The 27,698-nt window shown below is 42.9% G+C and overlaps 1 protein-coding gene across 7 annotated transcripts; it reads left to right on the top strand.

The window, feature by feature from the left end:
* The first annotated feature begins 51 nt into the window (after positions 1-51).
* On the top strand, positions 52-27,698 carry ppp1r12b (protein phosphatase 1, regulatory subunit 12B). 7 transcript variants are annotated; one of them, XR_014904993.1, is made up of 11 exons: positions 53-257; positions 342-506; positions 655-730; positions 1,904-2,013; positions 15,995-16,011; positions 16,124-16,253; positions 17,719-17,823; positions 17,982-18,032; positions 18,166-18,216; positions 21,659-21,907; positions 24,088-24,150. XR_014904993.1 is itself a non-coding variant. In XM_085343915.1 (10 exons), exons 2-10 carry the CDS (start codon positions 345-347, stop codon positions 19,958-19,960), a joined length of 774 nt encoding a protein of 257 aa, XP_085200041.1. In that variant the 5' UTR covers positions 52-257; positions 342-344; the 3' UTR covers positions 19,961-21,716. The 7 variants fall into 7 exon arrangements, 4 of the variants coding, with proteins under 4 accessions (XP_085200041.1, XP_085200040.1, XP_085200039.1 ...); XR_014904992.1 differs by having other exon boundaries at positions 54-257; positions 342-536; XM_085343915.1 differs by lacking the exon at positions 24,088-24,150 and having other exon boundaries at positions 52-257; positions 342-536; positions 19,919-21,716.

Genomic DNA, 27,698 nt, shown 5'->3' with positions numbered 1-27,698 from the left:
TTGTTTTGTTAATAATACCTAGATAGTTAGATACTAAATTTAATGTCCCATTTGACTTGATTTGATTTTACATTTTTCAATTTAAAACATTGGTTCTTCATATGTATGACTGTGGCCTCGTGCAGACTAATTACACCTATGCATTTGTGTGTTTTTCCTGACCCAGGTCGTATCTGACCCCTGTCAGGGATGAAGAAGCAGAATCTCAGAGAAAAGCAAAATCTCGCCATGCGAGACAAACTCGCAGGTTAACACAGGTACTGAAATGGTTGACACACGTTTAGATTTTGAAAGATTTAACAACCTGTTCATATATGTGAAGCTGTGTGAATATCCTGCAGGGTATGACTCCGACTGACCTGAAAGAGGCTCAGAAGATCAGCAGCCTGGAAGATGGAAAAAATGAGGATAGCAGCAGACTGGAGGACAGGTCCTGTCTGCGGATGAGCTTAACAGATGATAGAAGAGTTCAGCCTGGAGTTACAGAGTACACAGAAACAACTGATGTCAGTCTAAACTGGAGCCAAATGGATGAGGTTACAAGACAGAATTATTCAGAAATCGTTTTCTGCCTCAGATGTGGCTGATTTGAAGCTTTAGGTGAAATTTATGATTTATCTCTGTATTCTTCTTTATTTTACTCCAAATGTGCAGGAGGGTAACTTTGAAACCAGATTAGAAATCCTGCCTGACCTTCCGCACCGACCTTACTGCAACAGCTCCTTCAGAGGTAAGAAAAACATCCGGATTTCTTTTGATTGTCGTGTTCTGTTGTGCTTCATGATCCATATGTTTTGTTCTGGGTTCCATAAAATATAATACAACAACATCAACAACAAAAAATGTGCTAGCAGGTCACTATGATCCAGACTGTTAGTCCACCTAATGATTTCTGGACAGTTTTGATATTCAGGACTGTTCTTTCAATGTCATTTCAAACATCTTAACAAAAACTGTTGTTTTTTGTTTTTAAGTAAAAATAAGTAAAAATGTACTTTGTAGGTAGTGAAGTATGTGATAAAAGTTACCCTGTAACTACTATCTGTTTAATCAGGCCTCCAGTTGACATTCTTTTGTTATTTATGTTGTTATGGCCTGTATTTATATAGCGCTTTACTAGTCCCTAAGGACCCCAAAGCGCTTTACATATCCAGTCATCCACCCATTCACACACACATTCACACACTGGTGATGGCAGCTACATTGTAGCCACAGCCACCCTGGAGCGCACTGACAGAGGCAAGGCTGCCGGACACTGGCGCCACCGGGCCCTCTGACCACCACCAGTAGGCAACGGGTGAAGTGTCTTGCCTAAGGACACAACGACCGAGACTGTCCAAGCCGGGGCTCGAACCGGCAACCTTCCAATTACAAGGCGAACTCCCAACTCTTGAGCCACGATCGCCCCTATTTTTATTATTTTTGATTTCTATTTATGATTCTATTTTAACACATGTCTCTATTGATATTAATTATGTTTCTTTCTTTTTTTTACTGTTGTGCAGTGCTGTGTGACTTATATGTTTATAAAAAGCACAATATAAATAAACTTTACTTACATGGTACAGTAGTACAGTTTGGTAGAAAACCTTTCATGGAAGGCTGGTGTGTGTGTGTGTGTGTGTGTGGGGGGGGGGGGGGTTTGGGAGTGGCTGTGCTACAAAATGCAGACACAGAGCACATGAATTGTGTTTTAAAACACTATCAAAGGAATGAAATCACTTTTTTTGGTTTTGAGTTGATAATGTTTAAGAAGTTTTTGAGCTCTGAGAGCTCAGGCTCACGAAGACCTCAATCTGAACATTAGCCTTCAGTTTGTTAATCATACAGCACGTCTTTATTTTCCATTATTAGTATTGATCTAGTATAATAATAAAAACACACACTTCCTTTATATGTCCAGTTGGTGAGAGATGGTGGAGAGATGAAAATCAGAACATTGCAGATTCAGCACAGCTGACTCAACAAAGACGGCCCTGCTTTGACACTGAAGGCTCAGACTACATTGCAAAGGTAGGTGGAAAACATCTAGCCACTTTAATTGTAATAACACACACACACACCAAGAGGCGAATGGTGGTGTCACAGATTAGTAGGCAGAGGACTCACTCGCAGGACTCTGAAGTTTAGAGAGAGGGTGAGGGTTTATTTGAAATGTGACACCAAGTGAGAATATATACATATATACAGTGGAACGGATAACACGGGGCTCCAGGGAGTAGGGCGAGGTCCGAAGGGAAGGTCCAAGACGGGGGTACACACACGCTCTTCTTCCACTCGATCCGTAACTCAAAAATGTCCACACTAAGAAGCTCACGCTCACTCACACACATCCACAGAAATCCAGACGGCAGGGAAGACGGGCAGGGAGTCTAGAAGGCCTGTACACAGAGGAAAAAACAAAGTCAGGAGGAAACTCTAGGGGATCAAAGGAACATTTTCATAGGTTACACTACACTGACACTTGGTAATGTGACGATCCAGCGAGGAAGCAGCCTCTCTTGCCATCTTAAGTAGTCTGCCAGGATCAGTGTGAATGAGCCACAGGTGTGTGTTCAGGGTGGGTTCAGAGGCGGGGAACCAAGGTCCAGTTCCGCCCTGGTGGGAGAGGTTAAGACAAACAATACACACACCACGACCTCTCCAGATCTTGAGAACCATGACAGTACCCCCCCCCCCCTCAACGGGAGCCTCCAGGCGACCCACCAGGCTTGTCCGGATGGGCGCGATGGAAATCCCGGACCATACCCGGGTGAAGGATGGCCGACCTAGGGACCCAAGAGCGTTCCTCCGGGCCATAGCCCTCCCAATCCACCAGTCCATGATTCGCGTAATGGCATACGCGGGCAGGCCATCAATGAGCCGGGCGGGTGGCGGGGGCCTGGAAGGAGGGCACAGAGGACTGGACAGGTGTGGTTTCAACTGAGACACATGGAACACGTTGTGGACACGCATGCTACGCGGGAGCTGCAAACGGACCGAGACTGGGTTAACCACAGCCTCGACGGTAAAGGGTCCAATGAAGGTGGGTGTGAGTTTCTTAGACTCAGTGCAGACAGGGACGAACCTCGTGGAGAGCCATACCTTTTGCCCCGGTGTGTAGGTGGGTGCGGGCGACCTCCGACGGTCAGCTAGCCGTTGATTCTGTTCCTTGGTTCGAAGGAGGGCGGCACGGGTAGCTCGCCAGAGTCGCCGACATTTGCGGAGGTGGTGCTGCACAGAGGGAACGAGATGCTCACCTTCCACAGATGGGAGAAGGGCCGGCTGATATCCAAGCGAGGCCTCGAAAGGCGACATTCCAGTGGCGGAGGAGGTGTGGCTGTTGTGAGCGTACTCAATCCAGGCTAGATGCGAGCACCAGGTGTTTTGGTTTGTCGAGGCCACGCATCGCAGGGCTGTTTCCAGTTCCTGGTTCAGCCTCTCCATCTGCCCATTGGTTTGGGGATGGTACCCTGAAGAGAGACTGACCTGGGCACCAATGGATGAGCAGAATTCTTTCCATACCTTGGATGTGAACTGCGGCCCACGATCAGAGACGATGTCAGAGGGAATTCCATGAAGGCGAAACACGTGGTTGGTAAGCAGCTGGGCGGTCTCTAGGGCTGTGGGAAGCTTGGGTAATGCTACAAAATGTGCTGCTTTAGAGAAGCGATCGACAATAGACAGAATTACTGTGTTACCTGCCGAAGGTGGAAGTCCAGTAACAAAGTCGAGGGCAATGTGTGACCACGGTCGACCCGGGGTAGGGAGTGGATGAAGTAAGCCTGCGGGAGGAGTGTTTTGTGACTTATTTTGGGCGCAGGTAGTACAGGCTTTAACATATTCTCGGGCATCTTGGGCTAAAGATGGCCACCAGAAGGCGCGTTCCAGAAAGGCAATGGTGCGTTGGATTCCAGGGTGACATGAGAATCTTGCAGTGTGGGCCCATTGGAGCACCTGGGATCGTACGGACGAAGGGATGTAGAGCCGCCCCGGGGGTCCTGTCCCCGGATCAGGTTCGGTACGCTGGGCCTGCCGCACCATTGACTCAATCTCCCAAGTGAGGCCTCCTATGACACAGCCCGGAGGAAAGATCGACGCCACCTCCCGATCCCCCTCAGAGGATGAAAACTGACGTGATAAAGCATCTGGTTTGACATTTCGGGACCCGGGCCTGTAAGTAATGGAGAAATTGAAACGGGTGAAGAAAAGCGCCCCCCTGGCTTGACGTGCGTTGAGGCGTTTTGCTGCCTGAAGGTAGGCGAGGTTCTTGTGGTCGGTCCACACAATGAAAGGCTGTGCCGTCCCCTCTAGCCAATGCCGCCACTCCTCAAGTGCCAGTTTGATGGCGAGTAGCTCCCTGTCGCCAACATCGTAGTTTTGCTCTGCGGGTGAAAGCCGACGAGAGAAGTAAGCGCATGGATGGAGTTTACCTTCAGTATTCTGAGAGAGGACGGCCCCCACGCCCACATCCGAAGCATCCACCTCCACGATGAAAGGTTGGTTGAGATCCGGCTGGGAGAGGATGGGAGCGGAGGCAAACCGTTGTTTCAGATGAATGAACGCCTCCGCGGCTGCCTGTCCCCACTGGAACGGAACCTTAGGGGAAGTCAGGTGAGTAAGAGGTGAGACAATTTTGCTGAAGTCACGGATGAAACGGCGATAGAAATTTGCAAACCCCAAAAAACGTTGAAGCTGTTTGCGGTTTGGGGGTGTGGGCCACTCCAAAACCGCTTTGACCTTTCCAGGATCCGGTCTCAAGTTTCCCTGCTCAATTATGAATCCAAGGAAAGAAACAGTGGTTACATGAAACTCACACTTCTCTGCTTTGACAAAAAGGCGGTTTTGCAACAATCTTTGTAACACCAGTTTGACATGTCTTTCGTGCTCTGACACTGACCTGGAGAAGATGAGTATATCGTCCAGGTAGACGAAAACAAAGTGGTTGAGGAAGTCTCTGAGGACGTCATTTACGAGGGCTTGGAAGACTGCCGGGGCATTTGTTAATCCAAAAGGCATTACAAGATATTCAAAATGTCCCAGATGGGTGTTGAAGGCAGTCTTCCACTCATCCCCTGCCCTAATGCGAACCAAATGGTAAGCACTGCGGAGGTCGAGTTTACTGAACATTTTCATCCCGTGGAGAAGCTCAAACGCTGAGGTCAGCAGGGGCAGCGGGTATTTATTCTTGACAGTGATTGCATTCAAGCCCCGATAGTCAACGCATGGCCGGAGGGACTTGTCCTTCTTGTCCACGAAGAAAAATCCTGATGCCAAGGGAGAGGTAGATGGCCGAATGAGTCCCGCAGCCAGAGCATCAGTAATGTACTCCTCCATGGCTTCTCTTTCTGGCTGTGACAGGCTATAGAGTCGGCTAGTAGGCAACGGAGCTCCTGGTAACAAGTCAATGGCACAATCATAAGGCCGGTGTGGGGGAAGGGAACGGGCGCGATCCTTACTAAACACCTCCGCTAGTTCATGGTACACTGAAGGAACTGCTGTTAGGTCCGGAGGAGTCTGCGGGGGTGATGCGGAGGAGCCAATGGATGGAATGGCTGATTTTAAGCAAGTCATATGGCAACCCTCCCCCCATCTAGACACACAGCCCGCCTGCCAATCAATCAGTGGGTTATGCTGCAACAGCCATGGATAGCCCAGAACCAGAGGCGTCAGCGGAGCTTTGAAAACAAACAGACTGATTAATTCAGTGTGATTTCCAGACAAACACAGGGTGACTGGTTCAGAAACATGGGTGACATCAGGCAAACGCTGTCCGTTCAGAGATGAGGCTCGAAGAGCATGGGGCAGAGGTTCAATAGTTAGGCCCAGTTTCTTAGCGAGTGATGCATCAATAAAACTCTGTTCGGCCCCTGAGTCTATCAAAGCCTTGAGTGAGTGAGTGGTGGCGTGAGCAGTGAGCTTAGCTGGTAACAAAAGATGAGGAGGGGAATGAGAGATGTTTATTTCGCCCACCAGTACCCCCGTTTCTACTGGCGGGCACGCCCTTTTGCTCGTGCGGGGCAGACGGCGATGAAATGTCCGTGACGGCCGCAGTATAAACACTCACCAGCCATGAAACGGCGCTGCCTCTCCGTTGGTGTAAGCCGGGCACGTCCAATCTGCATCGGCTCTGCCTCGCCGGGGCTCACATCCACCGAGGCCGGCTGTTGTGGTGAAGCAGCACTACCGGCAAAAATCCCAACACTGAGCGGAGCACTCTGGGAAACTGAGTGGCGCGTCCCACGGCGCATTCGCAGGCGCTCGTCAACGTGAATGCACAGGGACATTAATGAGCTGAGAGATGATGGTAATTCCCTCGTCATGAGCTCATCCTTCAAATCCTCCGCAATATTGTTGAGCAGAACCTCCTTTACTGCCTCTTCTTTCCACCCGGTTTCTACAGCGAGAATGCGGAAGTCAACCGAGAAGTCAGCCATAGTGCGTTTACCTTGTTTCAGATTTAGTAGACGCTGTGCAGCAGCAGAGGGCCCGCCATCCCTTTCAAACACGCTTTTGAATTCAGTCAGGAAGTCGAGGTAGGAGATATTCGGCAGGGTTTTCAATAGCGCCTGAGCCCACTGGAGCGCGCGATCTCGTAATAGCTGAACAAAGAAAGCAATCCGGGCACCGTCGCTGGCATACGTCCTGTTCTGCTGACGGAAAAACAGGGAGACTTGGGCAAGAAAACCCGAACATTTTTCCAGCTCTCCTGTAAACGGCTCGGGGCTAGGCATCGTCCTCCCCGGGGCCTCTAGCCAGGCAGCGGGAGGGTCGGGGGGTGCAGCAGCGGCCTGGGGATTCGGAGATGGAGAGGGACTTACACGCGGAGATGGGTTTACGCTCGGAGAGGGCGAGCTTACCAGGGGTGTGCGCTGGGCGAGAGCCTGTGTAAGAGCGGAGAGCTCTTTATTGATATGGTGGAGCATCTTCTCGTGCCGCTCCAGCAGGGCTTCCTGAGTGAGGAGAGCCCGTTGAACAGGGTCAGAATCCGCTGAGTCCATAGTGGCTGGATCGTTCTGTCACAGATTAGTAGGCAGAGGACTCACTCGCAGGACTCTGAAGTTTAGAGAGAGGGTGAGGGTTTATTTGAAATGTGACACCAAGTGAGAATATATACATATATACAGTGGAACGGATAACACGGGGCTCCAGGGAGTAGGGCGAGGTCCGAAGGGAAGGTCCAAGACGGGGGTACACACACGCTCTTCTTCCACTCGATCCGTAACTCAAAAATGTCCACACTAAGAAGCTCACGCTCACTCACACACATCCACAGAAATCCAGACGGCAGGGAAGACGGGCAGGGAGTCTAGAAGGCCTGTACACAGAGGAAAAAACAAAGTCAGGAGGAAACTCTAGGGGATCAAAGGAACATTTTCATAGGTTACACTACACTGACACTTGGTAATGTGACGATCCAGCGAGGAAGCAGCCTCTCTTGCCATCTTAAGTAGTCTGCCAGGATCAGTGTGAATGAGCCACAGGTGTGTGTTCAGGGTGGGTTCAGAGGCGGGGAACCAAGGTCCAGTTCCGCCCTGGTGGGAGAGGTTAAGACAAACAATACACACACCACGACCTCTCCAGATCTTGAGAACCATGACAGGTGGTTTCACAAAAATTTTAACCATCTACCACTAGATGGAGTCAAAGGATAATCTAATCTATTTTTCATCCATAGCTTGTTCCAGAGGAGGCCAGTATTTACAAAGCTTTCCTGTGTGATACATTGAAATTTCTTGGGAATGATTTTAAACTTAAAAATGTGATAATCAGTTCTCATGCTTCACAAAATCAAAGTGGTTCTCTTTTTTGGCATTCATGACAATGTATTAAATGCATCACCACTCTAATTTAAATATTGTGTGCAAGTCAATATCTGTTGGCGCCGTTGTTTCATGTTCATATTCTGTTCCTCCCTGACCTGAAAGCTGAGTGTGCTTCAAAGGCAGCTGCGCTCTGATCTCTGATGCAATATTTTAAGAACTACTGCAATCACAAATGTCGAGCATGTGTTCACAGAGTACCGTAACTAGAAGTGCTGGATAATATCTCACAGAAAGATAGTCTGGATAGCCAGCCCCCCACTCTCTTTAAGTCATTTTGATTCTTCACATCACATGGCTGAGGTGTCTCAGCATTCCATACCATATTGGGCAAAACTGAGATGGTCTCTGTTTAATCTTACCCTTGGATTCAGAGTGATTGGCTTTGCTTTCTCCTTTAAATTCTTAACTATTACTGTTCTCCCTCCACCTGCATGCTATCAGTGAAACACCCCTGACAAAAGCACTGACAAATTTAATCACTAATTACTCCTACTGGGTAAAATCTGTCAATTCACTTATTAAGTTTCACTTTAGATAATCTAGCCATCTGAGAAATGGAAGCAAAGGGGACACATAGATGACAAGGCTTTGACTTATACAAGACGGTATCCTGATAATAGATGATTATGAATGTCCTAGGTGTAATACAGTATGAATGGAAAGTGGTGTCCATATGAGCTGACTCCAGGTCAGAGATTTGGCTGTAACCCTGTGCTGGAATCTGAAACAGAGATCTGTCAGTAATACGAGAGTATCTCAGCAGGTACTATATCTGTCTGTGATAATCATACAGAGCAGTGAGGTTTTACCAGAAGCTAGACAGGCTGCCCATCAATAGAGTCGACCTCTGCGTGACTCCATGATTATCGGAACAGATTTTCCGCAGTTCTTTTTATGATTTTTTCCAACAACTGACAAAAAGACAGGTGCAGAGTGAGACAACATAGAGATTCTGGTACTTAAGGGTGACAAGCAGAGATAGCAAGAATGCCGCTTCAAACATACCTCTTTTTATCCTGGAATACATTATGAAATTTGATCTGAGTGGTAGTCCAAACTTAACTTCCACATTTCTGCTATCACTCAGGGGATCTTTGGTAGCCACTTATTTTCTGCTTTACTAAAATGCATGAGCATAGCATCCCATATGGAATATCCTAAAGCTAAGGGTGAGGATCAGACAGAAGGAACTCCAGCTGGGCTAGATTCTCAACACAACTATCCAAAACCAGTGCCAGTGTAGTTTAATGTCTTATTTCCAGAGGGTCTCCAAGTTAGAATGTTTAATGTAAACATACTGCTAGACTACTCTAACTAATACCTAATTCCAATATCAGTTTTGTTAGAACTTACAATCCATGGTATTTGTCCTTAAAATTCAAGCACTGTAAAAGTTAGAGATGCAGGCAATGGTACTTGGGTTGGGAAATTAAGACCTGTTAGATTTCTAGTCTGGGTGACTTTCCAGCCTTAAACCAAAGGCCACAACACATCAGCTTCTCCGCTTCTCTTTGATTCTCCCCTGTGTCTGTGCTCAGTTTCTCGCAGTCCTATCTTGCCTTCTATCTATTTGCCCTGAGCAAGGATGGGGAAGTATAGAGAACCGTGAGGCGCTTGCGTACCTCACTATAAAAGGAAGACAGCAATGAGCCAGCTTGAGCTGACTATGAAATTAAGGGGTTACTGCTGGGTTGTTTAAAGGAACAGTTTGACATTTTGAGAAATACCCGTGTTCATTTTGTTGCCAAGAATTAGGTGAGAAGATTGATACCACCTGTATGGTCAACATGAAGTCAGAGCCAGCGCTGGATTACCTTAGCTTAGCAGGGAAAAGCAGGGAAAACTGTTTGGTTCTGTCCCCGCTGAGCCTCATTAGTTAAAAAATAAATTTTGTTTGTTTAACAACCAGAGAGAAAAGAGATTAACAAAATAAGATGTAACATGTTAATTAGAGAGTTTGAGAGATGCTGGGAGGCAGGTTTAGAATCTTTGAACAGAGCCAGTCGAACAGTTTTTCTCTTATTCGAGCGTTTTTGCTATGCCAAGTTAACAAGCTGCTGGCTGTACCTTCACACAAGTCTGAGAATTCAGTTAGTCTTTTCAAATAACTTCTGACAAGAAAGCCAAAATTTATATTTCCCCAAAAATGTCCAACTATTCTTTAATAAAATGTTGACTTTTTATAAACCTGTCTATCAATAGGCAGGTTTATAAAAATAAAACTAAAATCAATGCGGCTGTGGGCAAAATGAAACAAGATTTCTGTTTCAGGAAGAGGAGATGTGTCACAAGTGCTCTGTGTTAACACTGTGTAGCACTAATACTGGCAACGTCCCCTCTCCATCACACTGTAGGGCGCACAGAGTTACTTGACACTTTACAGTTGTTGATGGCTCCTCAGGTGATACCCAGGTTGACCTACCAGGACACAAATTGCTTCAGCCCCCTCCTGACTCTGGCTTTGTGCTCCACCTCCTCTTATCCCTCTTCACATCGGTGGACAATTTTTAGCCCTCAGTGCCGAGTCTGTCCATAGCAGAGCCTCTGGCAGGCTGCCACAGAAAGCTGCCAAAGCTGAAGAGAGCCGGGAGAAGCAGGGGGCTGGGGGTTGGGGAAGCAGAGGGACCGAGAGGGTGACCAAATAGTGAAAGGAGCAGAAGAGAGAGAGCAGGAGAGGGAGGGAGATGGCAGAGAGTGTATAACTTTGGGGAACTCAGGAAGAGGCAGCAAAGGGAACAAACTTTTTCTCTCTTGTCTTGTTTTGGACTTTTGTGCATTTCATAGCGGACTTCAGTGCTAACAGAGCAGAACAAGGGATACTCATTCGTTTGCTTTCTTCATTGAATTGCTCTTTTTCTTTAGATCTCCAGAGATTGTTTTGTTTTGTGGTTCTTTTTAAAATTTTTATCTGCTTGTTGTTTAACTGCCTGAGATTTGAAGAAGGCGTGACTGCACATTTGAAATCCTTCCAGATTTAGCAGCAACTGTGTCCACTTCTGGGACGTTTGTGGCTGCACTGAAACACCAAACAGACATATAAACACACACACACACACCTGTTGTTGCTGAGGATTCCCCAGGAGCACGGTCATGGACATCTGTGTCCCTGTTGCTTGAGGGAATCTGTGCGTGTGTGCAGCTGTTATCTGGTGGTGGCCTCGGTGAATGTTACAGTAGAAGCTGATCTGCCTGTCCGGGGTAGAGGAGGGAGATGTCATCCTACTACCCACGCACCAAGGACCTGACTCGCACCAGGAAGTCACTGACAGAATCGCCACCATCGTCTCCGTCCCCTACAGAAAAAAACTACAGAGTAAGCTTCATTTCTAGAGCGGTGCACCTTTGCAGGAAAAACTGAATGTGATACTTTTTTGTGATATTGTAGCAGTTTTTGGTAATTTATTCCAGTGGCTTTAAATAACTTTAATATCACAACTCTTAGTTTATCTTACTCTTTATTTATCTGTAAAGGGACTTTATAGTATGACCCCTCTGTAAAGTCAAAGAAAGAATAGTATTTTCTGTAGATGTTGATGACTAATCCTTAGACCAGGCTGATTTGTTGATTCATCTAAGACAACTGGACGCATCATTAAGCAGCTTTTTAAGAGTTCGGACAACTAGGTAAAGAATTTGTCAGTTAATTTATTAGATTTTTTTACTTTGAATGATAGATATATATAGATATATATTATAGCAGTATATATGTTTGGACATCTGCTGTTGGGATACTAACAGTTAAACAAAAAACATCATTATATGATCAACAGGCTAATAGTTCATTTACTAATGTGTATTTGCCTAACTCTTCAGACACTTATCACAGCTTATTTGCTGGCTTGTGAAAGCGAGGCAAGTATTTGCTCTGAAGTGCTGAGAGTCTGACCACATTTTCTGGAAAAGACTTTTGGATTGAAGCATTCCTTCTGTAATTTCCTGTTATTTTTTTTCTGCCTAAGTGGCTTATTCTCACGGGCGTAGTTTGACTGTTTATGTCAGTGCATCAGACTGAGCTGAACTCTGTGTGACAGGCACATTTAAAGGGAAAGAAAGAATAGAGTGGGGGAAAAACCAAACACAATGGGATCCTGTCTGTTTGGAAGCACGTACAGTAATGTCACGCAACACTACAGACACACTCATTATTATTGCACTGTTGCCAGCAGCGAATGCCTCTGGTGGATGTTTGGATTCTTTTGCTCGCATTTCAACAAGTGTCACTCTCTCTCTGCCGGGAAAACTCTGGCTTTAATTTTCCATGAAGCCAGCCCAATCTGAATTGGCAGTGTGTTCCTGGAAGAGAAAAAGCCGTGGAGTCAGGTTGATGCAATAATTGTACCAATGTAATATGTGTTACAGCTGTGTGCAGCAGGAAGTCAAAGTCAACAGGAACACATTTGCATTATTGGCAGACACTCAACATTTGGCAGATGTTCACAGTGGTGAAATGTAAGTAAGCACATTAAGCCACGTGCTGTACAGAAGGAAGAATTTAGGATAGCTGAGATAGTCAGATCAGATAGTTTCTGCTACTTCTGCTTCATTATGTTTCTGGAAATATGTGCTCTCCATTCCCCCGCATTCAGAAATCATAGCCCACTAGGTTTATTTCAAATTAAAACATGCTTGAATATGCAAACAAGTAATTGCACTAGATCCAAAACACTTTTCCTGTAAAAATCTCTGCAGGTCCACAGAAAGATAAAAAAATTACCTGATGTTCCACGAAAAGCAAAGACTCAAATTAGTCCCCCCATTAATAATTTCACACATTTGCTTTATCGTGTGATGCTATTGTGTGAAGAGATAGGCCACTTGAGTAGGACTCACTAAATGTAATCGTAATACATATGAATTAATGCATCGATAGTAACACATGTCGTAATAGGCAGTAATGTTTCCAAGTACTGTTACTCAAGAAAAAGAACCCATTTCCTCATTTGATTTGGTCATTTTGAAAACAAGGAAGATACTCTTGGTTGCCTGGAGCTCTGAGATGTTGTGTAAAGAGTTAACACTGTAGAGAAGTAGGGAAAGGTGAGTGAATGCGGAAGATTTTTTTTATGAGTTTATGTGTGTGTAGTGTCATTTGCACTGGTGTAGCTCAGATTTTCCTACTGTAGTCAACTAGCCTGCTCTAAAGGAGTGATGCTGTGGCAGAAAGTGGAAAGGAAGAGAAGGCAGTGAGAATGAGTGTGAAGAGTCTGCTAATTATGATTGTCTTGGCTGACGTTAGCATTATCATTTATACGCTCTAGCAGTGAGCTCATGCAGGTGGCTTGCGTGTGTATACTTCTGATGATGTTGATCCAGGCAAGCTAATAAAACTGGAAACGGTTCTGTTTACTGGGTGCCCATGGTAAAGCCAACACTGTTTCTGAGGCTGTTTTCACCAGTCTGACACACTGTTGTTCATCTCCTCCTCCTTCTTCTGCTCTGCCTTGCTAAATTACATGTGGCACTTCTTCCTCCCTCAATTTTTCCTAACAAGGCAATCAGATTGGTGCAGCTGCCATCACAAGTAGAATTCAAACTATGGCTCATTTTCTGGCTTCAGTTCAATGCGGATGTTATGCGTTTATTGGTCGTATAAGGACTTGCTCATTTTTCCCCAAAAATCTGGCAGTGTAATCCCCACAGGGCCCACTCAAGGTTTAAAGTATTAAGTTTAAAAAAAAGCCTAATTTCCCCAATTTCCTAATCCTTTAGTGTGAAATAAGTTTGCGTACAGTTTGGTTCATATCTCCAAAAGCAGGCTTCATGAAAATGTATTCTTACAACCTGCTGCTTAATGAATGATTACACAATCTGATTGAGGAATCTCCTTGCTATTGCACAAAGAGATCAGAGTGAGTGAGAGCTCTTCTTCACTCCATCCTTAGCCCTTTTTCATCTGAGGTCAGGGAGGTCTGTTTTTTCCTGGATAGCTCAGCTGAAGCACATGACCACATAAGGACAGGCAGCAGTGGCTCAGTTATGTAAACACTTGCTGAGGAACAGCTCCTACGATGCTGTGTAAAATCTCCTCTTAACTCACTAAATCTGAATGCAGGAATACCCACTGCTTTTAACATATACTGTTTTTCTAAATCATTCTTTTAACATCTGCTTCTTGTCTCAAACAGCTTAGACCACCACACTTGATGTTTATTGCCAAACATTTCTAAACACAGGTGTTTAAAGATTTCTTTGCCTGGCTGGAGATCAACTCCAAATCTATGAATTTAGGGAAGTTTTACGAGACTGCAGCAGAGATCACGGATCAAGCTGGTCTCACATCATGGCAGCCTCTCTCACTATATTACTTGTTGTTTCCAGTCTGATATGAACATTGAAAAAAATTTCACATTTATCGGCTGAAGGCAGCAAGTGTTTGTTTAGTTCAGTTTTGTTTAGGGCTCTCAGCAGTCATTTGACAAACTAAGTATGGAGATTAAATATGGGGTGAAATTCCTGGACAGGCCAGTGCAATGCAAGGCTCAGTCAGTATGATAGCTGGTATCGACTATTTGAAAACAACTGAAGACGTATGGGTTTTGTTTTAAGGGTTTCTAGGAGAAAGCTCGTTCTTTCAAAAAAAGAACAAGGCAGCATCCAAATGTGAGGCTTTCTGTCTGACGGCTACAGCTTGGCCCAAACTGGGTCATACAACAGGTCAATGATCCCACACATGCCAACGAATCTGAAACAGAAGCACAGAATCAAGGCGTTTCAATGGCACCGTCACAATCCAGACCTCAAACTGATTGACACAACGCAATGGGACCTTAAAAGTGTTTTGCATAAACAGGTACCGTCCAGCTTCAGTGATCTGAAGCAACGGTGCAAAGAAGACTGGACAAGAACTCCTGCACAACAATGTGAGAGACTAATAAACTCATAGAGAAAACAGTTAGTTCAAGTTACAGCTGCTAAAGGTGATTCTACAAGCTACTGGGTCATGAGGCGTACTTAGAACTGCATAGTGTCCCATAGTGTAAACGTTCTTTTTCACATGACTATGAAGTAATGCAGGAAGGCAGTCAATAGCCATAAAAAATAGGTCCCTTAAAAGGGACATCTCTGAGGTAACGTAATTTCTGAAAACAGAAACCAAATACAGCCAAAGAACAGTATGTATACGCAACTCCTCATGTCGCACAGTGCCCAGGCTGCTTGGTGAAGTGGAAACAAACACAGAATGTGATCACAACAGGCAACTTGGCAGCCACTTAGACTGGGCTAGTCATAGCAGGGACCTGCCAGGACAGTTTGATATCAGACTGTTGTCTGAGGTCAGATGGCAGCCTGTCATGCAAGGAATACTTGACTTCTGATGTCATTATGTCATATTTGTGCTGCAGGCATGCTCATTGCAGCAGCGTATTTCAAAAGATTAAACAGGCTCACCGGGGAGGTTTGACCTCTGCGAACCCTGTCAGAGCAGTGTTGGGGAGAATTGTGTCCTACTTCTACATGCACTTCTTCCATCTGGGACCAAAGGCGTCCGAACATAGTTTATAGTTTATTTATTTATATAGCACATTTAATTACAACAGGAGCGTTGACCAAAGTGCTGTACAAGAATACAACATACCTAATAAAATAACCTGATGTATAGGGGTAAATTATTCCACAGCTTAGGCGCTACGACTGCAAATGCCCAATCGCCTCTATGAACCAGCCTCGACCTTGGTATGGCTAAAAGCAAAAGATCACTTGATCTAAGAGATCTAAAGGGGGTATAAGTCTGCAAGAGGTCAGAGAAATACCCGGGAGCCTGTCCATTCAGGGCTTTGCAAGTCAACAATAAAATTTTAAAATGAATTCTGAAGTGGACAGGAAGCCAATGAAGAGAGGCAAGCACCGGGGAAATGTGTTCACATCTTTTAGTACGTGTCAGAAGACGAGCTGCAGCATTCTGGACCAACTGCAGCCTTGCCAGGCAGGTCTGGCTAACTCCAGCATATAAGGAGTTACAATAGTCCAGCTGGGATGTAATAAAAGCATGAGCCGCATGTTGTGATAATTCAACTGGAAGTTTTGTTTTTGTTCTCTGCTGTCTCAAAATGGAAAATATTTCTCAGCCAAGCCTTTGTTTGGTGATATCAAATGAACAGGACTCGATCTAACCGTGACAGAATATTTTCACAGTGTGATGTTTCCATGCTGCTAGTCAAACTAACATGCCTTATTCCTTGTTTTTCCAGCATGACAGAGTGTCAAGGTAAGATTTGGGCTTTTTTCTTCTGTATTACAGAACTGTAACAGGTAAGAGGGAAAAAAACACTGTAAATAAAGCTGCCTTTCAGACTGGCTAAGAGCTGTGTTGCCTCTAGATTTGATTCCATTGGAGAGAGTGCTACAGACAAGTCACTGGGCCGCACCAGCTCATACACACGCAGAGAGGCAAGGCTGGCTGCACTGAATAAACAGGAACAAGACTCCACTGCCAAAGACTATAAGAAGGTAGTAACTCTTTCCTCGGTTTCAAAAACACATTCTAATGTTACTGATTCAAAGCTGCAGTCCTGGATACAATTTGCCTTTATATTTATGCACATTGTATCTATTTGTCCCAGTAATGTAACTGGGCTTTCATGGGATGGGAGTGTCAGAAAGGAACTTCTGACCTGTAATTGTATTTTGCTATTGTAATATTCCCTCTTCAAGTATTTGCAGAAATGAAGGTATGTCTTACTGAGATTGCATCAAACCAGTATATGGAACTATGAACCTGCAATGCCACTATACAGTAAGAGTGGCAATACTGTTGACTTCATGTTGTCATGGCGGGGATTGATGTTGTATTTGTGGAGCGGACCCAAAAACAGACACAGGAGAAATGAGCTGATGATCAAACAAAAAGCGAGCCCTTATGCGGCTGATACAAAAAACTGAAAAACAAGGCGAGGCGAAAGTAAGCTGAAACCTAAACTGGGGCAAAACTAAACTAACTGTGAAAACAATGACGAGAGACAAGAACATGAAACTAAACAGGAACATGTGACAACGTAACTATGAAATAAACCAAACAGGAGCATGAACACGGACTTGAACAGAGGGAGGCAAAAACTCTGTGACTTGACGTGACCTGACATGAAGACAGACAGATGAACCAACAAAGAACAGAGGGAGACAGAGGACTTAAATACACAGGAGGGTAATGAGGGAAGTGGAAACACCTGAGGAGACACAGCTGACAAAAATGATCATGACGCCACAGGGAAAAGTAAAACTAAACACACTGAACATGGAAACACCAGAGCTTTCAAAATAAAACAGGAAACATGGAGAGACTTGAAGATGTAAGGTTTTTGAAGAAGCTAACAGTTCTATATGTACTTTTACTACATTTACTTAAATAGATGTTGACAGGTGATGCTAACCCTAACCATAAACATACGCGAACATTATTATTTTTAAGACCGACAGAGACAGAGACCCCCCTTCCCCCTCCTTGAAATTCGGAGACCATGCCCAAGTCGAAAGTGGCTCCATAGTCTACTGGTTTACACATTTACTGGGAGGAGGCACAAATTCCTTTGGGGTTGCATCAGGAAGGGCATTACAGTTAGTTTACAGTTGTGATAAGCGTTCATCACCATCATCCTTTTAGGTTAAACATAATCAGATATCAACAAAAAATGCACACTCAGTTTGGTCCCGTCACAGTCAGAAACAAAAGAAGTAACGTTGTGTTAGGTTTGGGGTTTTTTGAAAAAGCTTTTGCTATTCTGAAAAAAAACTGTATTTATGTAAATATAACCGATGATCTTACATATTGTTTGAGTTGTGTGGTTCAACTTAAACTGTCTGTTGTTACTCCTTTTATGCTTTGTATCTTCATTAATATTTTGGTTATCAAAATTCAAATACTAAGAATTTCTATAACAAATCTATTCCTATATTTGTCCTTTTCTTAACATTTTAGATGTATGCAGAAGCTTTGCATGAAAATGCAAAACTCAAGTCCAGGTTGCAGGAGAGCAAACAAGAGCTAGCCAAGATACGTTCCCAACTGGAGAAAGTCACTCAGGTACCTTTGGCCCATTCTACAGAAAACTCACATTCATCCCTTCACTTCCTGTGTGCTTGAAGAAAGATTTGACTTTTTACTTCTTCAGTGAAGTCATGATTAAAATTTAAACCAGTTCTTCTAATAAATTTCTCCCAATAACTTTACCCCTGTTTTAGAGACACGACACAATATCTGAAAGATCTTCAGCACTTGAATCAGAAAAAAGGGTAAGTGTCTTAACAACCTCCTTGATAATATTACATATATTTGCATTCTTTCCAATCAGTTTCCTTGTCTACTTCAAATTATAGTCTCATTTTTCCAGTAGAACTTACTTCAGTTTTTTTTCTTCATTTACAGGAAAAACAAACCCTTGAGAAAAGAGTGTCAGACATGGAGGAGGAATTAAAGGTCAGTCCATGCAAAACAGTGTGTACTCACTTAAATGGCATCTATTTTGTCTCAGACACAAGTTGTGCTTAATTTGTCTCATTGATGTTTTCTCCCCAAAAAACATTATAATACTGATAGTCCTTGCCGGTACCTCCAGCCAAGCCCCTTTCACTCATTCTAAATCAAGCACACCTAAAGTATTTTTACAAAGCAGAACACACATATCGCTCACTGCAGAGTTGTGGTTAGCCAGGTGGGTTTGGAGTCAAGGAGAGAGAAGGTTAGTGCTTCAGGCTCATTACCCACAGTGTTCTGCTGGGCCACTTCCTGCCAGGCTAAGGAGGAGCCTGTGCTGCTGCTCCCCTGCTCCACTTATCCCACTGTTGGGGTGAACATTGTGACCTAGTTCCAGCTGAATACCAAACCCTATCCAAGAGCAAAAGACCTGCTTTTGTGAGACATTCCTGTGTTGCTCTGTGTGTATTCTGCCTCACAAAGAAACACAGGGCACAACTACAAAGAGATGTCAGGCCTGAGTAAAAATGGTCTGCAATTTATGTGGAAGCAATTACAAACTACACGATAAGATTATAATTTGATTACTCGAGAGAACCAACCAGCATAAAATAAACTGTGGAAAAAACTACACAAAACTAGTTCAAGTAAAATGTCAATAAAAACACTCTGCAATGATTTGCAAATCTTGTGAGCCTGTATTTTATTCACAATTGAACAAAGAAAAGATTTCCTATTTCATTAAAAATATTAGCTCGTTTTGAATTTAATGGCAGGAACACATCTCAAGACAATCTGAATGGAGCCAACAAAAGGCTGGAAAATTAAGTGATATTAAAATGAAACAGCTGGTGGAACAATTTGCAAACTAATTAGGCGACAGGTCAGTAACATGATTGTGTAAAAACGAGCATTTTAGAGCGGCAGACGTTCTCAGACGATGGCATTGGTTTACCAACCTTTGTCTGCAAAATGTGTGATTTCAGGTTAATGTTTCTCGACGTTAAAATTACAAAGACTATGAATATCTCACTATCTAAAGTACATAATATCATCAAAAGATTCAGAGAATTTAGAGAAATGTCTTCAATTACTGTCTGTGAACACAGCATGCCATGACTGGAAATGGAATTGGCAGTTTGCACATAGGGAAAGGCATCATCACTGCTGAATAGTACATACAAGTTTTAAAGCAACAATCAGGGAGCCCCTTGCATATTTCAGCAAGACAATGGTAAACGGCCTACTTCCCCTGTTACAACAACAACAACAAGGCTTTGTAGTAAAAACATCCAGGGGCTGAACTGAGCTGCCTGCACTGAAAACATTTGGTGCATCATGGAGCTAAAAATACCCTGGACTGTTGAACAGTTAGAGCCATATATCAGACAAGAATGGAACAGCATTCCTCTCCCAGAAGTCCAACACTGGTCTCCTCAATTCATGTTTATGGACTATTATTAAAAGGAGAAGGGATGCTTTTTTTTCATTAAAGTTGTCTCAGTTCAAACACTGACATGCTTTCCGTGTTCTGTTGTCACTAAAATGTGGGTTATGAGATTTGCAAATCTCTGCATTTTATTCTTATAAAACCCAACTTTTCGGGAATTCGGTTTGCATAACATATGCAGAATTCCAACGTACAACAGCGGCGTGGTATATAAGCAGCAGATGTTTGACCCCCGTATTGTCATGGTTCCTTCAGCAGGATGCCCCACTGCGGTTTCGCTGTGGGTACCAGCCCTGAGGGCAAGCTGTCTCAGGGAAGGGGGGACGGTGAGTGGTTGCTATGATACAGAGGTGTGACTGATACGTACCTATCACCTCACATGTTTCTGTTGTGCCAGAGATTGGGGCATGTTTACACATCTGGACTTTTTATCCTCTCAACAGTAGCTTAGAGCGTAAAAGCTTTGGGAGCACATCACCTCAGAGAACCGCCTTGCACTCTCTCACAAAGTCACTCCTTCACTTTTAGCAAGTATCAGATTCTCCACATGGGGGAGCTGTTTCATTGCTGCCACATAAGTATCAAATTGCACCACCTACTGGAAAGGGAAAATAACAGTAGCCTTTAAGAGGTATATAAATAAATAAAAGATGTTTATGCGGTTATTTAAAAAAATGCAATAAAATAAACAAAATCAATAAACTGCAGTTGTGACACTCAATGACCACAAGTGTCAGAATTCCTGAGCAGGTTACTCTCCGTTCCTATAAATGATACATAACAGCACATCTTCGCCTTTGCTTGCTGTAGTTACTTTTCTTGCAAATAGGGGTGCATTTTGGGTTTTTGGGCTACTCGCCCTGTAGTTCTGCACTTAATTAGCCTTAGTTATGGATTTTTCACATCAACAGCACTGTGTGTCCATCTTCCCTCTTAAAATAATGGGAATGTGGTAATACTCAAAGTGTCAGATTACTCTGCTGGGTTTTACATTCCAAATGGAAAAGCTCAATTATTCTTGACAGCCTCTAAACCTAATGAATAGTAACTCTGTAGAAATGATCCCTTAGAACCTGAGAGTGTAGTCAGATCTGATTTAATATCAAACAGCTCAATATTAAAAGAGTGTAATAAGGGATACTGGTCATTATGCATCCTCGGCTCACTGTGTCCTTTTCTTCACCACAGCCAAGGGCACCTTTCCAAAAACTGCGCTGTTTTAATCCAAGAGAATATTTAATGCATGAACTGAAAAGTCCCCAAACCAGGCAGCTTTCATAAATGTGCGCAAGGCGAAGCTGGGTGTCCTCGTTTATATGTCATGCTTTGCCACATTCACCTCCACAAACTTGTCTGTCTGGGTGGCTGAAATGCCACAAGTGCCCTGAATAACGTGTATATGTGTGTGTGTCTGGTCTGCGGTTTACCTTCAGCAATGGTGTCAAACCACAGACAGCTATGTCGAACCACATTGAGGTTTACCTCAAAAAAGTCAGGCCAGGAAGAGGGAGGAAATGAATGATTTCCATTCCTTTGACTTTTATCTGGAGAGGCTCTTGTGCAAAGGCTAAAATATATCAACGTTCATTATTTTCTCTCTTTTTTTTAGCTTTCTATGAATTTTATTCCATCTTCTTTGCAGTTCTATGAATATAATAATAAGTCAACACCTCACTTCTTCCCAATAAAGCCCACCTTTGATGAGCACAAATCCAAGTTGAACTGGCTTCATAACTTTCCTCGCTTTGTTGCAGCTTATGGTATTTTCTCTCAAAATATCTCTGTTGTGTAAATATTTGTTTATGTAAGTATTTCTGATAAATCCCTCAGCTCTGCTTCTTTGATTTCCCCTGTCTATGCTGCTGTGTGGGTGCATGCCTGTATGAGCGGATATGGCTGCAGTCTCTGTATGAGTATCTCTCTGTGCGACATGGCCTGCTCCCCGCATGCTCTCTCTGTCTGCCCCTCTCTGTATCTCTCTCCTCCTGTACGCAGGCTTTCCCTGCTCTGGCTCAGGTCCAGACCTTGCGGAGAGTGAACGAGTGTCTCCTGGCTGAAAATAGAGCCATGCTTCGCGTCCTCGCCCGCCTCTCTGAGACGGCCTCAATGCCGGAGACAGAGGACCTCTGATCCTCTGAGACCTTTCCCCCTTCCTCTTCTCCCCTTCCTCAGCCACATAATTTCTACTTCTCTTTCCTTCTGGTGCCTCTACAGCCCCTTCAACCTCTGCTGTGTTCCTCTCAGGCAGGTCTTGCACTCTCTTGATGCTCACGCTTTCCTCCCACCCCTCTCCCCCCCACACACACACTGCAATGCATCCTCCTGTGCACTTTTTTTTTTAAAATCTAATCCCCTTTATGGTCTAGACCAACCCTGAAGCCCCCTTTTCTCCAAAACAGTTGTCACAAAGCCTTATTTGAAGTTTAATTTTAGGTAGATTTGTGTGGCATGCTAGAAATGAACACTGTGTTTTAAGCTGCATTTATTTATTTACATAGGGGTTGCCATTTTGCATAAACACCTAGGACTCTGCATCATGAAAAATAGAAGCACCTTGTGAGCACCTTTTATTTTCACAATTAAACATATTCAAGTCCTGTGCAATGTGCTGTGTAATCAATGCAAAGTTGTTTTCCAAGGTAATAGCCACTATTGAATCTTCCAAAGGAAATGAAACGTGTCAGATCATTAGCCTTGAAAATGAACACGTGCTTTGTCACTGGATGAGACAGGGGTGCAAACGTACCAATAATTTTGTATGATTTTGCTAATGAGCAGTGGATGTGAAATTAAAGGTATCATTAGGCATCTTGGGGAAATAAGCCCAATGGCCTTTTTTTGTTTTCTGAGAGTTAGGATCGATTCTACTCTAAAGTCTGTATGCCATATTTTCTGTTGGAAACAAATGGAAATATCTCACCAGCTAATCAAATCAAACCCCAAGAAACACACCCTGCAGTCTGATAATGGTTTAAAGATTTTTAGGGACAACAAAATTAACTTTAGCAAAGATTTGTTAAAGTTATTGCAAAATGTTTCGATTTAATGATTAAATGACTAATATTTGCAGAGCTTGACAAATTATTTGTTTTACTTACAGAAGAAAAAAACAAAGCCATAGTAGACTTGCTATAAATTAGTGTGGAATAACAAGGAAATACTGATTTATTTTCTTGTCCAATGTAGTACAGTTTGGCATCTAGCCTGCAAGCTCATCACTAGCTACAAATACTGTATTTTTTTATTTCAAATTTGGGGTTAGTGACTAAATATTCATAGAAGGGTCTGCATGTGGAGGCTGGGGTGGTGGAGGGGTCAACACTAGCACTTATATGTAGGAGTAAATAATGGGAAATTTTTCTGCTTAAACAAAATGCCAGATTGTGAGGGTGTAATTATTGGTGCATGACACAAGGAGAGTGAAACACATTTCACTGTATATGATATAGCGCAGGGGTAGGCAACTCCAGGCCTCGAGTGCCGGTGTCCTGCAGATTTTAGATCTCACCCTGGGTCAACACACCTGAATCAAACGATTAGCTCATTACCAGGCCTCTAGAGAACTTCAAGACATGTTGAGGAGGTAATTTAGCCATTTAAATCAGCTGTGTTGGATCAAGGACACATCTAAAACCTCCAACACCCGCCCTTGAGGCCTGTTGTTGGACACCGCTGCTTTCCTTCATTCTTGGAAATATTTTTCATGCTGTCTAAGCAGGTGTTTAATGAATAATACCACAACTTTTTCATTTCATCTTTTCTACAGATTGAACAGTTTTAAAGGTGCTAACAGGAAAATTGCTTGCCTTTTATTCATTAACGCTTATCTAAATTAACAGCCTGCTGATAATTTATTGGTCATCTCATCTAGCGTATTCCAAAACTATCAAACTATCATTTAATTTTTAACTTACAACATAGGATTGTCAGCACAGTGGGGCTTTCACTCTCACTTTATGGATTAATATTCAACATATTGGGCAGGAACATGTTGACGTAAGATGTCTCTGCTCACTCAACGTGTCCCAGCTAGCGCAGAAGGTTGTTGTTTGTCTCCAGTAGAGGGGAAATACTTTGACAAAGAGGGTGGTTATTTTTAGTCATTGCTTCTCATGAGAGACATGACCTAGATTTGGGGAATTGACCCTCCCTCACTTTCCTTCTCTCTGACTTCATTCTCTGTCACTTTTCACATTCAGGACATACTGTCACTGTCACACCACACTGCATGATCAAGTACTGTAGAGCATGTCCTCATTGCCTGACTTTAAACTTCAGTGAAAGATAACTTTAGTGGTGATTAAAGTTGCAGTGGATAGTCCTGGTTTAAGTCACAAAGATGTCAAGTAACCATTTAAATGACACAGCAAAAGCTGTATATTTCCCTGGTTTTCTAATATTGTTTTCTCCCTCTCTTTTTCTAGGTCTTAACAGAGCTCAAGTCAGACAACCAGAGACTAAAGGATGAAAATGGTGCTCTCATTCGAGTCATCAGCAAACTGTCAAAATAAAAAAAAAGATGTGCGATGCTCCTCTTGTGTGTCTGTGGACGCTCCAACCCTGAAATAGCAGTGTCATTATCCACAAGGTCCCGGGTTTTGACTCGTATCTGAGTTACTGTATGGTGACAGGCTAGTTTGGTTGCATTTTCAGAAACATCCTAGTAATTCCTGTTAGTACTTGTGAAGATCCAAAGAGAAGTGTTGGCAAGCTTCAGTTAATTTTACCATTATTAAAATTAAAGTTTCAACAATTTTTTTTCCTTCATTAGATGTTGTTTGTTTTAGGAATATTTGTCACGTGTATGAAATAGGGACCAGGTGTACTGTTGACATTTCAAATCCAAACTAATGCATCAGATTGCGTGAGGCTACTGTACCTAATAATATGCCATATAACATTTTGACACTTTTACTTTGGTTGTTACTTGTGCACTCCATAATCGTGTTTTAATATGTTTTTTATTTGAAAGAGAAGACAGTCATTGACTTAGACTGTTTGGAACCGTAGCTTTCTCCTTTATTATGATGTGAGACGTTAAAGACGTTAAAAACTTATCACAAAAACACTTTGACTTGCTTTCACTATAGGCTAAAGATAGTGAAGCATCATAAAATGCATGTTTTGGGGTGTGTTTGCTTCAATTGACAACATTCTCAGGTTTGTCACTCAGCCGTTGCTGCTCGCCACAGTTGAGTGCCTCGCAGATGTGGATTTCCTTGGAAATCTGTGGGTGTTTTTCTACAGTTGCAGGGATGCATGAATGTGATGCACTTGACAAACCTTTGGAAAAACTATCATTCTAATAGATCAGACACAAATTTTAGTCCAATTTTCAGCTTTTTAAAAATTAGCTAATACACATTTGAGTTTAATTTACCTAGTATGCAAAAAAATGTAACATGTATATGTGGGCTTGTTAAAGGAGACTGTACAATAGGCATGAAAGGCTACTTTGTACATGCACATGTTAACAGTGCTGCTGTTATTAGCAGTCCTGTGACACATTCAAAATGGTACACTTTCAGAGGAGATGATATTAATATTTGCCACACTTTCCTTTTTTGTGTTTTCAGCTGCCTTGCTTTTTTAAATGCATGTTCTTCCAAGAGGATATTTTTATTGAGCTAGTATCTCATTTTGAAAACAAATGAATGCCTGAAGAGAGAGACACCCCGAGTGCAAATGAAAATGCCGTATATATTTTGTTTTTTAATAGATATATATTTATTTATTTATGGATGTGTTAGTTTTAATCTTTATATTTTGCCTAGTCAGTTTTGTTTCAGAGGAGTACACTGATTATTTTTTAGCTGACCCGTTGGCCTTCCTGTCATTAGGCGATTAAAATACAAACACCAGAATTGTGCACTTCCTTGTTATCATTGCTCTGTGAGCCTTCACATTAATTGGGTGGCCTTAAAAATCAGCAAAAGGCAGCGCTGTGAAATATAAACTGTTATCAGCTCTTTTATTCTGCAATGATTTCTCACCATTTTAATAGGTCTGCAGTTGTTCAAAGACTTTGTTGCCAATTTATAAGGCACACCTAGCTTCAGAGCAAGCCTGTACTGCAGGCCTTTTAACAAACCAGAACTTTACCAAGCTTCTGTTTTTGATCTGGTTATTTTTGTAGGCTATATTTACTAGTTCAATATTAGTGATGTCATGTTTTTATTAGTTGCAGTATGAAGGCACTTCTTACTTCTAATGGTTATTTAAGAACTAAACCCACAATGCAACAAAGTGTAGAGATTGTGAGTTTGCTTTAAAATAGGGTTTAATACATCGTGATTTATAAACTCTGCATTTCAGACTAATTTGCATGAAATCTCCTTCTGTGCTGTACGTGGTGTGAAAGACACACCAAGGATTTTGGTATCAGTCTTTTTTTCACTTAATGGTTAAGTTAACCAAGGTCCTCAGTGTTTCTTATATTCCTTAAACCATGTGATGGTTTTGGAGTCCAGCCATGCCACATTACCAGTGTTATGTTTGCTCACATCCACTAATTGAACTATAAATAAGCTACAGTATGATTCTGCTCTCTCTACATGTGCTGTAGATATACTGATTTACCGAGTGATTGTATATTCAACAGTCTGAAATGTTCTGAGTGGTGGCTTAACACAGACACATTACTTAATTCACTCTACTTAATAAATGGTAAAAGGATGAAAATGTTTTGTTTTTGTGACATTAACACACAACGAACAGAGGAAGAGGAACTGGGTATTAAACACAAACAAGTCATGGTAATTAAAAGGCCTTTATTTCCTATTTGTTTTTACAGAACTGTTAACACATATGATAAATTTGTAATAAGTTATTTGGTTCCCTTGATAACTTTATAAGGATCCCCAACGTTTGTCCACATAAGGGTCAAGAGGAGTTTGTGAGCAACGTTTGTGTCCAGTCAAGGGCTAAAGCATGCGATCCACACTAGGCACAAGTACTGACATGAACACGCGCACCACGACACTAGACACGAAGAAACACGGCTAGAGGACACAACCTGACTGTCCTCTGATGCTTTAAAAGAGGATGAAGAGAAAGAGGTGAAAATAAAAAGGGAAAAGAAGAGTCTTGAGAATACAGTTGCATCAGGGATGAGGGGTGGAGGACTAAGCGCTCAAGAGGGGAGTTTGGTACGCTCCTGCATGTTTGGCAGTATACAGTATGTCCATGTTGTAAACATGAAGGCGGGCATTCTTTACGCCCAGCAAAAGCAGCTTCAGTGGAGAAATCAGTGAGCTTGCTTCCTATTCAGCATCATGAAACCGACGGTACATGGTTGGTTACACGTAAACGAGACAAAGACGCAATGAGAAAGCAAATGTGACAGAGTTTGGTGGCACATCTCTATATTCTACATTAAAGGCATACATCACAAAAAATTAAATGGCAGAAGAAGTGATTACACATATGCACAAGAATACAAAGGAGAAGTACAGCGAGTAATAGAGTAGACAAGACATCATGTTTCAAAGTGGCGTTTTTACCCGCTGAGAGGCTCCTCGACACATTTTGACAAGGTGGTAAAAGATCTGCTGAACTTTGGATGGTTTCCCTTTTTAAATCCCAGCGTTTGCAGAAAAATCGAATAAAACAAACAAACCACAACTGTGTGACCGGTGCTCTTTCAGCTGTCTGCACAGCTGAAAGAGCACACAGCTTCAGATGCGGATGTGCATAAAGATATTACACAGTTCCACAACCAGTAAGAGAACAGATTCATTTCCAGGTTCAAAACACAACTAAGACTGTTGTTTGACCATTACAGTCAAACGCACAAAGATGCACATTTACGAATGAGTAATGTGTCCCATGCATGCAGACCTGTACTGTATATTGTATAATCCAATGCTGTGGTTTTGCACCGTGTCTGCTAAAGGGCATACACCTCGTCTTTTTTTCCCACATACCCAAATACACACAACTACCAGTCCCCCATAGAACTTGTCCAGCGGTCATGTGACTGCAGTGACCCGAGCAGTAAAAGGTACTAAAAAAAAACCAAAAATATATCTCTAAA

Source organism: Diplotaxodon limnothrissa, linkage group LG20, assembly GCF_057381915.1.
Source record: "Diplotaxodon limnothrissa isolate DT_005_m linkage group LG20, D_limnothrissa_male_GT1.1, whole genome shotgun sequence".
NCBI classification, from domain to species: domain Eukaryota; kingdom Metazoa; phylum Chordata; class Actinopteri; order Cichliformes; family Cichlidae; genus Diplotaxodon; species Diplotaxodon limnothrissa.
Note: the sequence above shows the minus strand (reverse complement) of the source record. Positions and strands in the feature narration are given on the sequence as shown.

Bases quoted from the DNA above. Each gene is read 5' to 3' on its own strand.
- ppp1r12b (XM_085343913.1), top strand. From the start codon at position 345: ATGACTCCGACTGACCTGAAAGAGGCTCAGAAGATCAGCAGCCTGGAA. The intron at 731-1,903 runs GTAAGAAAAACA...TTATATGTCCAG, and splicing joins CTGCAACAGCTCCTTCAGAG to TTGGTGAGAGATGGTGGAGA. The intron at 18,217-21,658 runs GTCAGTCCATGC...TCCTGTACGCAG, and splicing joins ACATGGAGGAGGAATTAAAG to GCTTTCCCTGCTCTGGCTCA.